Source organism: Malaclemys terrapin, chromosome 4, assembly GCF_027887155.1.
Source record: "Malaclemys terrapin pileata isolate rMalTer1 chromosome 4, rMalTer1.hap1, whole genome shotgun sequence".
Taxonomy (NCBI): Eukaryota; Metazoa; Chordata; order Testudines; family Emydidae; genus Malaclemys; species Malaclemys terrapin.
Genome location: NC_071508.1, coordinates 24,039,106 through 24,051,275, shown reverse-complemented (window position 1 = coordinate 24,051,275; position 12,170 = coordinate 24,039,106). Strand labels below are relative to the sequence as shown.

Sequence of the window (12,170 nt, the reverse complement as noted above, 5' to 3'; positions counted from 1 at the left end):
ATTCAATATTGTCATGCAACAAATATCCATGCAGCAGTACTGTATTACTGATTAAATTTCACTGCAGTATAAATATATTATAGGCCACAGCATAGTTTGCTCCAGTATTCTAAAAAAAGATGCTTTTTCAACTCATTTTGAATGTGTCAGTGGATGTGTCTTTGGTGACCCTGGAGATAGTGAAGATGGAAGTGTCATCTAAAAAAAAAACCCAAATAAAAAGCAGGCTCTTGATTTGTTTATGTGTCCCTTCCTATCGCCGGCATAGAAAATTTAAGACTTAATAAATAGTGTTCTGTCATGCTAATTCTCTCTCCCCTAGGTCTCACACTGACATACTGCAGTGGATGAAACCATTGCAGCATGCAGCATTTTCAGTTATGAAACACAAGCCTGCATGATGTATTCTTGGTTGGCATTTCCAAGGCAGAAATCTGAGCCTTAAAGTAATTTGGACGCCTGGATGTATGTTCCTTTAATTAAACTATGCATGACCTTTTCATTATGAATCCATACGCTTGGAAGCTAGATGTGTGCTATTTCCTTGGGATATATTTTTGTATGTGTCGAGTGCAGTGAAACACTTTTTCTGCTTGACATTTGTAGGTACTGTTGTTTACATGAGGTTTCTCGAATGACTTTTTTGTTCAATATCCTTGGGATTGCAAGTGATATAATTTTGTTTTGAATGCCTACATGCTCTATGTCTCTGGAAACCCATAAACCTGTGATGTAAAAAAACAATTTTTGCAAGAAAGCTTATTCAGTGTCTAAATAAGAAGTTTAGAAAGTCACTTACACAACTATTGCTTCCCATGCAGAACCAAATGCACGCTGTAGAACATACTGTTTTAACTACAATGCAGGGTATTATGCAATATCTGCAATTGTTCAACTTCAGCTTTAAATATGTTAACAGGTTTTCAGGACTACACATCAGTTAGCATTTTGGTGATATTAACGTAATTTGTGTTAGCCACGGTGCAATTGGCTGTCTTCAAGTTCTCCTCTCTAAAGTCCTCATTACTATTATTTACACCTTCCTGTATCTCCATATAATCAGACTTACTAATAGTGGAGGCACTTCTGCTTTTCTTTAGGTCAGGGGAAGAAGGGATCTTTGGGCAGCTGGTCACTTGCAAATATTGGGCTTGCTCCTCTCCTTCCGTCTCGCGGTGATAGAAGTAGTTGAAGTTGGACACTATGACTGGTACTGGTAAGGCAATCGTTAATACACCTGCAATGGCGCATAAGGAGCCCACTATTTTCCCACCGATGGTCGTGGGGACCATGTCTCCATAGCCAACTGTGGTCATGGAAACCACAGCCCACCAGAACGCATCTGGGATGCTGGGAAACTGAGACTCGCTCTCATCAGCCTCTGCGAAGTAGACGGCGCTGGAGAAGAGGATGACGCCAATGAAGAGGAAAAATATCAAGAGACCTAGTTCCCTCATGCTGGCCTTGAGTGTCTGCCCCAGGATCTGCAGCCCTTTGGAGTGCCTGGACAGTTTGAAGATCCTAAAAACTCTCACCAAGCGGATGACTCGAAGGATGGCCAGAGACATGGCCTGTTGGCCTTGCTGGCCATCCTCTGGTTTCTCAGCCAGTTCGGTCCCTAGAGTGATGAAATACGGGATGATAGCTACAATGTCAATAATGTTCATGATGTTGGTAAAAAACCCAGCCTTGCTGGGGCAGGCGAAAAACCTTACCAAGAACTCGAAGGAGAACCAAATGATGCAAAGGGTCTCTACTATAAAGAAAGGGTCTGTGAAAGAGGTCGACTGCTGATAGCTCATGGTACTGTTGGAGTAGGGGTGATGGCTCATCCCACCACCATGCAGGTCTTCGTCATCCCGAAAAACAGGCAGTGTTTCCAGGCAAAAGCTCACAATGGAGATTAGAATCACCATGACAGAGACAATAGCTATAATCCTGGCGGGCCCTGAGCTTTCTGGATACTCAAAGAGCAGCCACACTTGTCTCTGAAATTCGTTCTCCGGTAAAGGCCTTTCTTCTTCCTTAATGTATCCTTCATCCTCTCGGAACATCTCCATGGCTTCTTCCCCGAGTTCATAAAACCTGATCTCCTCCGAGAAGATGTCTAAGGGCACGTTGACAGGCCTCCTTAACCTGCCACCCGATTGGTAGTAGTACAAAATAGCATCAAAGCTGGGTCTGTTTCGGTCAAAGAAATATTCATTCCGGAGAGGATCGAAATATCTCATTCTCTTTTTAGGGTCCCCTAGCAAGGTCTCTGGAAACTGAGCTAGCGTCTTGAGTTGTGTTTCAAACCGCAGCCCCGAGATGTTAATGACCACCCTCTCACAGCATTCATGATCGGTTTCAGGGTTATAGGTGTCCTGAGGATGACCTGCCAAAGCTGCCGCTTCATCTGTGGGGTCTCCAGTAGCAACTGTCATATTTAGGTTTAAAAGCAATCCTTAATCTAAACTCTTCCGGCTGCCCGGTGCTGGGATCAGGTTCAGGGGAAGGTTACTCTCCTGGGAAAGGACAAGTTCGTAGGTTTGGAAGTGGCTCATGAAAATGCAGAGGGATGATCGGGGAGGGGGAAATATTTTAGCCTGCTGAGAAAGAGAGAGACGAAATAAAGTTGTGTGTATTAGGAACCTGCACCTGGCAGAATATACAGCATATTCCTCAGCTGATTTTTAATTTGCTTTCTTGGTGCAGAGTTTGAAAACTCCGGTCCCAATATCCGGTGCTGATGAAAAAGCACTTGAGGAAACCTTTCTAATGAAAACGAGGGAAACATTTGCATTGGCAAAACCAATTTTTTTTAAAAAAAATACAAGAAAAAACCACTGAATTCTTTTCTATTCAAGGGACTAAACTCTGGATGCCAGTGAAAATGAATATGATATCAATAGATTCTGCTCATGCACTTAAGGGTTAGAAATCAACCATGCAATAGCAGGCAATTCAGTGTTAACCTAAAGGAGCACATTAATGTCTCCAACTTAAAGTTAAACACGTTCACCGTTCTTTTGCACTGGAAATAAAATTGCAAGCCAACATGCTTCCCTATGATAATTTTTCTCTCTCTCTTTAGGCTTTACAGCCAAATGGTTTGGTTTATTTTTTTGCGGCTAGTTAATTTGCAAACACCTGTGCTAGCTGACAGTTTGACTACTGCATTTCCCATCCTCGAGATTTTTTTTCTGTGGCTCCTCTCCCCTCCTTCTTTGCAAACGACCACTGCGTACAGAAAACAAATCGCATTACCTGGAGAAGCAAATCTCAGTGTCTCTTAGTGACACAGATTAATTGACTCTGGGGAAATCCTAGAGAGAGATACAGGCTTCCAAGATCCCCATAAGTTCCTCTCTTCAAAGTTCAAAATAATGGTGAGTCATCGTAGGAAGGGTGGGGGGGGGTTAGCTCTCCAGATTGTGCAGGTTAGGTCTGGTAATGGGGTGGGATTGGACAGGCAAAGGAGGAAAAGCCTCTTGATGGCTGTTGCAGCTCTTTACTTCAGGGCAGATCAGTGTCTATCTGAAGCTTTCTCTATGATGGTGGAAAGATGCTAAGCTCAGCAAAAAACCTGATGTCCCCAGTGTCCTCGGGAGGTGTGGCGTTGCCTGGAAAAAACAGCAGTACGGTAAAGAGCTGGTGGGTGCTTTAAAGCGGCATCTGCAAAAGACCCAGTTCCTAGAGGCAGCCCTTTTCCTCCTGCATGCTGTTTTATAATTCCTCACTGCCCCATACTGCAACAAGGGAGAGGGGCAGAGAGCACCAATGGCCACCCAAAAAAACAGAGCTGCCTCTCTGTCTGCCACACGCGGGGCGGCCCCTAGCACAGGGCGAAAGCCACCCTGCACGTGGGAATTGGCGCTGGGGGTCGCAGCTGCAGCCTGGTGCCGGGCGCTGCACAATGTGATCTCGATCTTCTTTCTCCTCACCAAGGCAAACAGCAGACCATGCCCCCTGCCATGCTCAGCTCCTGTGCCACTGCGCCAGGTTCGCAGTCATGCCGCACATCCGAGTTGCCTTGGGATGAAGCCTGCTACTTGACTCCCATGCACTAGCGGCTTTGCAGAGGCTTTCCTTGACAGCTGGGTAGGATGCTCAGCGTCAGCTCTTGAGCCTGGCTCTCCAAACAGCCCACAAAAAGCCCCAGGTGAACTCAACTTTTGCAGCCAGAAATTGTCACTGAGACTTTCACGCCCGAGTCCCTGGCACAACATGTTGTCATCAGCTTCCCTGCATCGAACTTGGTCAAAACCAGACAATCTCAGGCAGCTGGGACGTTTCTTTGGAGGATGGCGTTTCTTAGTGCAGAGAAGTCCAACCAACCATTTTTCCTCCTAAAGAGAGAATCTCTAGCATCCTTTCTTCAGCTGCAGACAGCAGCCTCGCTTGCCTACTCTGAGCCAGGATTACAGAACTAGGTAGGGGGAGTCAGGTGGAATAGGACCTTAGCTCTCACTCTCCTAGGCAGAGATTTCTGCCTCCACTTGGGCAATTATGCCTCTGGTGCTGCCTCTTCATTGTCACCCTTGGAGGCTTTGCTCCAGACCCCCCTTTTGTTTGAAATCTCCCAGTTTCCTTCGAATTCTCCTCACCCTTCTCCTTATGTACTAGAGGAAATAGTACAACCCTGACAAGGCTTGCAGCATTCAACTGCTTCGCTTAACCCTTTTTTAACAGGCCCAAATTAGGGAAGGTTAAAATTGATCCCATTTTTTTTTTCTTCCTCTCCTCACATTCCTCCCTGCAATGACTCTGTGGGAGAATCTGACCCTCTCAGCCACTCTCAAAAATCTTTTTTTTAAAAGCCATGAGCAGCGTATTAGTGCTGCATAAGTGACAAGCATCTTATTGGACCCAATTTCCTCTGCAAGACAAAACAAACCAACCTTGATTTTTTTTTACACAGTTATTTTTCCTCTGTCCATTCAAACAAACAAACAAACAAAAAACCCAACAACCAAGGTTCATTTAGCAGCAGAAATATTGTTTTAGCGTATTGATTTTTATTTCACTGTCTTTCTATATTCTATATCTGATAAGCTAGTGCTTATCAGATGTTGTTATGGTGTCATCTGATCTTAGCATTTTTCAAATCACACCTCCCCTCCCCTTTTCTCTGTACCGTTTTATGGTTTCATGCATTCCTGGATCATCTAAGGTTAGAAGCAAGCGGGAGAGAAGAGCCCCATCCTTTGGCCTATTTCATGCTCATTGAGGTTTTTTGGGGTGGGTTGAGTCTCTCTCTTTTTGCAAAAAGTACCAATGTTAGTTGCGTGCACAGACCTCATTCAAAATCAAGCTCATTGCAGGCATGTGAGCTGTTCCACACATTTCAGAGTGCTTAGCATGATTTCGGAAGACAGAGGGAAGATCACATGCATTGAGGAAAAGGTTGTGTTTGCTTAACCCTTTTCACTCGAAATATGAAGCATCCGTTCTCACCTCGTCCCCATATCTACTCTGGCGACACCATCAGAGGACCCAACCACATCAGCCACACCATCAAGGGCTCATTCACCTGCACATCTACTAATGTTATATATGCCATCATGTGCCAGCAATGCCCCTCTGCCATGTACATTGGCCAAACCGGACAGTCCCTCCGCAAAAGAATAAATGGACACAAATCGGACATCAGAAATGGTAACATACAAAAGCCAGTAAGTGAACACTTCAATCTCCCTGGACATCCTATTACAAATTTAAAAGTCACTATCATTGAACAAAAAAACTTCAGAAACAGACTTCAAAGAGAAACAGCAGAACTAAAATTCATTTGCAAATTTAACACCATTAGTCTGGGCTTGAGTAGGGACTGGCTGGCTCATTACAGAAGTAGCTTTTCCTCTCCTGGAATTGACACCTCCTCATCTATTATTGGGAGTGGACTACATCCACCCTGATTGAATTGGCCCTGTCAACACTGGTTCTCCACTTGCGAAGTAACTCCCTGCTCTCCATGTGTCAGTATATAATGCCTGCATCTGTAACGTTCACTCTATGCATCTGAAGAAGTGAGGTTTTTATCCATGAAAGCTTATGCCCAAATAAATCTGTTAGTCTTTAACTAACCAGACTCCTTGTTGTTTTTGTAGATACAGACTAACACGGCTACCCCCGATACTCGTTCTCACAGTATCTCACTGGTTAACGGTGGGGGTGGGACGGTGGAAGGCAACGACTTACAATTGGTTCTGCAGTCAGGCATGCAGTGCATACATAAGGAGCTGTCTGCACTAGGGTACCACTCCTTACCTGGGAACAGTAGAGGCTAACTTAAAGGGGACACTGCTGGAGGGGTGGGGAGCAGGAAATAGATGGCAAAAACTGCACTACTGCTTTTGACAATGAACCATTTAAAACAGAGAGGCTTCAAAATTAATATTCATATGATTAATATGAGATTTTTTTTTCTCCCTCCAAAGTGGAGACCTATTTTTCAACCACTGGGAAATAATAAAATCCTTTGCTTTATGATGTTACTGAAACCTATAACTCAGATCCTTGGCCATATTCTGCATAACAGTCTGCATCTGCCCTATTAAGATTTGAAGGGTGAAGAATAACCAGCTACCCCTAACTTCGGGAAGGGAAACATATATGGGTGATCAAAATCGGGAGGAAATATAGGGCCAGATTCTGCCATCCTTCATTGTGACTAGCACTGGGGTGAAGGGCAGTGTTGTCCAATGGTTAGGACACTGTCCTAGGAGACCAGAGTCCTAGTCCCGGCTCTGGGAGCGATTTGCTGTGAACAGGGTTGATGAGAGTAGGGAAACTACCTTCGCTGCATGGAAATAAGGAAAAGCCAGATGAAAGATAAGGGACAAGGCTTTATTTTAAGGGATGTTTTAGGAAACACCACTTCCCTTAGCAGATCCTGTTGTTTTTCTCTCAACTGTACATTTCTACTGCCCTCAAGTATGCTAAGCAATGATTATAAGCTTCAGTGTAATGTTTCAAATGGTACTAACGATCAGTGTTAACACATGTCAATACATAGTCAAAGAAGGGACGAGTGATCACCCGAAGTGATAAATCAATGAAATAAAGGACAGTCCCTTAAAATAAGGGATGGGTGGTCCCCCTACATGACAGTGGGGGGAAGTGGGGACAATTGTACTGGGGACCCAAGTTTGGGGGAGGGGGGCCTTCAGAAAGTCTGTGTAAATAAAGGGAAATGGGAAGGGGTGGGGTCCCACGAACATGATGTACCCAGGCCCCAAATTTCTCTCAATGCCCTGGCTGTGATGCTTTAAAAAAATTGCTTCACATCTGTCTAGTCTATTTAGACTGCAAGGTCTGGGGGGAGGAACTAGCCCTTGCTGTGCATTGGTGAATTGCCACTATGGGACCCTGAACTTGGGACCTCTCCTGTATTTCTACTAATAGAACTACTAATCGTTCTATCATAGCGCCTAGGAGCCCTTGTCCTTGACTTAGACCCCACTGTGCTAGGCACTGTACAAACACAGACTAAACAGATGGTCCCTGCCACAAAGAGCTCACAATATACGTAGAAGACAAAGCCAACAGGTGAATACAACAGGCAGAAGGGAAGTGCAAGGAAATAAGGCCACAGCATTGGTCAGCTGGCCTAACCGCTGTTGAGTTTTGTGTAGGCATCGCAGCAAAGAAGAGTTTTAAGGAGGGCAATGAAGTGGTTTTGTGGATGTTTATGGGACGGGCCACCCAAGCGTGAGAGGCAGCAGGGGAGAAAACATGAGGGTGCTTGTTTGAAAATTGAACAAGTGGACAGTGGAAGCTGGTATCATCGACTGATCAGAGCTGGGAGCTGATATGTGGGTAGTGAATGAGAGATGACAGGTTGGGTGGGGATAGGCCTTGAAGGGTCTTGAAAATGAAGACAAGCAGGTGATGTGCTGCAATGTGAGATCCTTGCACTGAATAACACCTCAGTGCTGAGGAAGACAGTAAGGCTCATCCTGGTGCAGAATGCCGTTCGTCACGAGCGACAGGATCAAACTCGGAGCCCATGCGAAGATTCCAGGACAAATGTGCCACCTGTCAGGAGCGAGGGCCCCCGAATCGGTCTTGAAGAAAATAAACGTCAGAGAACCGCAAAAAAGGAAAGGCGTCCCAAGCAAACCTTGAAAGTCACTGAGGAGAGTATAATATTGTCTCAAGGATCCCATATGCAATTATTATCCCAGCGAGAAGGAGGGCTGACCAATGACAGAATATTTGTAAAGCATCTTATATGTGAAGAGTGCTATACAGCAGTGCTATCCAGACAAGGTTGTTATCCAGTGTAAGAGGTCGGTTGGAGTGGTGGACTTTAACGAGCTTTGACTCAGGCCCTAAGTGTGATTTGAGGAGAGGCATCGGCCCAAGGGAGGTTAGACGCTTGGCAGGCTTTCCTGCAAAGGGGAAATAAATCAGAAGCTCGTATGTCAGCCCTTACGTTCAACAGCACCTGATAAAAAGCACCAGGGCCTGAACGGAGAATGGGCATGTTCGGTGAGACATGCGCTTAAATGGAATCCACGTCACACCAAGGGGGCTCTATACTCTGCCATCTCCCTAGACCACTGTGAAGCAAGAGAAACATGGCGACTATGCAGCTGCCTCTCTCATTCACCCAGGATGGGGGTTCACCTGTACTTGCCCTGTTATGTACAGCACCCTGCACCTGCACTCAGGAGGACCAAACCCTGTATATACTAACTATTGCTATTTATATTTCATCCATGCAATCTATTTTAATAGCCGCGGGCGAGTAACAGGCATCTAAAGAGAAAGAAACAATAGAAAACAGTTTAATTGACATTCCTATACTGCTTGCTGTTGTTACATTTTTCTCTACAAACCTAGCATCTCTTTCTGCTAGTGAGATATGCACCAGAGCCATAGGTAGACTTGTAGAAACCTCTTTTCGCTTCTTTACCCACAGCCGTGCTACCCTGGCGGGTGAAATTTTGTCAGGTTTTACAAGCTAGGAGGGGATGGGGTTTTGTCGATTTGTAGACGGGAGAATTCCACGGAAACCCCAGGCAACTGCCAGAATAGTGTCATGTTTCAATGGATGGCGCCAAGCCAATGACTCAGCAGGGGACGCTGAAGGTGCCATTTTTCAGATGGGGTATAGAGGAGAGCGCCTGACCCTTTCTGGTCATTTGAGAGCCCACGGCATTTTTAAAAGCAGAAATGTATTTCACTGCTAAACTAAACCCCAGCCAAATTCCACTTAGGACAATGTATTTCTGCCTTTCTAAAGTCCCCTGTGCTTACAATTGGAAACAGGATTCTTCTTCATGTACTTGTAAGAGCTTTTTTCCTTATTTAAAATGGTTTGTGAGCTCTGATCCCATCCAGGTGGAGCGTGCTGAAAGAGGGTCTTGATTTCATCAGAGCCACTTTGTCCTTTTGCTGCAGACGTATCAGCAACGTTGGAGACGGGCAAGCTGTGGTCCAAAAATGATCTGTGGCTGATTCTTCTGGAAAAGGTAGAATTGAGGCCAGTTTGGGAAGAGGAAAATGGAGCAGGATTTGTAACTATTAGCTCCATTTCTAAGGTTTTGCAAAATCACCCTCCTTTTTTGATGGTCTCTGTATAAAGGGCCAGAACCTCAGCTAGCGTAAATGGATGCAGATTGAAGTGAATGAGGCTATGCTGACTTACACCAGCTGAGGATCTGGCAGCAAATATTTTCCTGAACCATAAGGGCTCTTCATAGTCACAGAATTAGCTACCCTTTTTTTGCAGTAGCGTAGCTGGGGGGGGGAGTGGCCGCTCCCCCACCGAGCACAAGTGGCGCCATGTCAATTTCTTGGCGCTTTTTACTCACCTGGGGGAGCGATTAAAAAAAAAGGCGCCACCCGCTGCGGCACTTTTATTTTACTCACCTGGCAGCGCTCCAGGTCTTCGGCAGCGGGACCTTCACTCACTCCGGGTCTTCGGCGGCATTTCGGCAGCGGGACCTTCACTCACTCCGGGTCTTCGGCGGCATTTCGGCAGCGGGACCTTCAGTGCCACTGAAGACATCCAGAGCGAGTGAAGGGCCCACCGCCGAAGACCCGGAGCACCGCCGGATGAGTAAAAGTGCCACAGAGGGTGGCGCATTTTTTTTTTTAATTGCTCCCCCTGTTCCCTCCATCTGGCTACGCCACTGCTTTTTTGTTATGCAAGATATTTACATGCCAGATGCGCTAAGGATTCATATGTCCCTTAATGCTTCAACCACCATTCCAGGGGACATGCATCCATACTGATGACAGGTTCTGCTCGATAACAATCCAAAGCAGAGTGGACCGCCGCATGTTCATTTTCATCATCTGAGTCAGATGCCACTAGCAGAAGATTGATTTTCTTTTTTGGTGGTTTGGGTTCTGTAGTTTCCGCATCGGAGTATAGCTCTTTTAAGACTTCTGCAAGCATGCTCCACACGTCGTCCCTCTCGGATTTTGGAAGGCATTTCAGATTCTTAAACCTTGGGTCGAGTGCTGTAGCTATCTTTAGAAATCTCACATTGGTGCCTTCTTTGCATTTTGTCAAATCTGCAGTGAAAGTGTTATTAAAATGAACATGTGGTGGGTCATCATCCGAAAGTGCTATAACATGAAATATATGGCAGAATGCGGGTAAAACAAAGTAAGGGACATACAATTCTCCCCTCCTCCCCCCCCCAGGAGTTCAGTCATAGCGATTTATCCTGCAAAAGGGACAGCTTACCAGCCTCATTGAAAGCAGCACCTGGGCTTTAACCCACATCCTCAGCTGGACCAGCTACTCTGGGTTGAAAGTGCCACTAAACTCAGGTCTGAAGGGTTTGAGTGTGGATGGGAGGGTGGGTAGGCACAACACCTGAGTTGAGTTAACTCTGCAGTGAAGACCTGCTCCTGTGATTGTTTAAAGCTGGGAGTTAGGTACCCACATCTCTTTTAAATTCAATGGGAATTGGTGCCTCATTCTCTTAGGCTCCTTAGAAAATCTCAGCCTAAATCTCTTAGTCACACTCTTAGGGAAACTCCTGTAGGTGCTACAGCTGTTTGGCATGTGTAGCACATGCTAAGGAAGAGCAAATCGGCCAGTTGGGTTTGCTCCTCAGGGTATGTCTACACTACGGGATTAATCCGAATTTATATAATTCGAATTTGGGAAACAGATTGTATAAAGTCGAATGTATGCGGCCACACTAAGCACATTAATTCGGCGGTGTGCGTCCATGTACCGGGGCTAGCGTCGATTTCTGGAGCGTAGCACTGTGGGTAGCTATCCCATAGCTATCCCATAGTTCCCACAGTCTCCTCCGCCCATTGGAATTCTGGGTTGAGATCCCAGTGCCTAATGGGACAAAAAACATTGTCGCAGGTGGTTCTGGGTACAGCCTCACCCCTCCCTCCCTCCCTGCATGAAAGCAACGGACGGCAGACAACTATTTTGCACCTTTTTTCCTGGGTGAACACTGCAGACTCCATACCACGGCAAGCATGGAGCCCGCTGAGCTCAAGACAGCAGTCATGAACATTGTAAACACCTCGCGCGTTCTCGTGGAGTTTATGCTGAGCCAGGACCAGAAAAACGAGGCGAGGAGGCAGCGGCGGTGGCAACGCAGCGACAAGAGTGATGAGGACATGGACATGGACACAGAATTCTCTCAAACCGCGAGCCCTGGTGCTTTGAAGACGATGTTGTTAATGAGGCAGGTTCTATCCATGGAACGCCGATTCTGGGCAAGGGAAACAAGCACAGACTGGTGGGACCCCATAGTGTTGCAGGTGTGGGATGATTCCCAGTGGCTGCGGAACTTTCGCATGCGTAAGGGCACTTTCATGGAACTTTGTGACTTGCTGTCCCCTGCCCTGAAACGCCAGAATACCAAGATGAGAGCAGCCCTCACAGTTGAGAAGCGAGTGGCGATAGCCAGACAGCTACCGGTCAGTTGGGAATCAATTTGGAGTGGGCAAATCTACTGTGGGGGCTGCTGTGATGCAAGTAGCCAAAGCAATCACTCAGGTGCTGCTACGAAAGGTAGTGACTCTGGGAAATGTGCAGGTCATAGTGGATGGCTTTGTTGCAATGGGATTCTCTAACTGTGGTGGGGCGATAGATGGAACCCATATCCCTATCTTGGCACCGGAGCACCAGGGTACCCAGTACATAAACCGCAAGGGGTACTTTTCAATGGTGCTGCAAGCACTTGTGGATCACA

General features: G+C 46.1%; 1 protein-coding gene across 2 annotated transcripts; it reads right to left on the bottom strand.

The window, feature by feature from the left end:
- Positions 1–680: 680 nt before the first annotated feature.
- On the bottom strand, positions 681–3,319 carry KCNA2 (potassium voltage-gated channel subfamily A member 2). 2 transcript variants are annotated; one of them, XM_054024673.1, is made up of 2 exons: positions 3,250–3,319; positions 681–2,591 (listed from the first exon to the last, which is right to left on the bottom strand). In XM_054024673.1, the coding sequence occupies exon 2, from the start codon at positions 2,424–2,426 to the stop codon at positions 930–932; it is 1,497 nt and encodes a 498-aa protein (XP_053880648.1). In that variant the 5' UTR covers positions 2,427–2,591; positions 3,250–3,319; the 3' UTR covers positions 681–929. The 2 variants fall into 2 exon arrangements, with proteins under 2 accessions (XP_053880648.1, XP_053880647.1); XM_054024672.1 differs by having other exon boundaries at positions 681–2,588; positions 3,250–3,301.
- Positions 3,320–12,170: the final 8,851 nt, after the last annotated feature.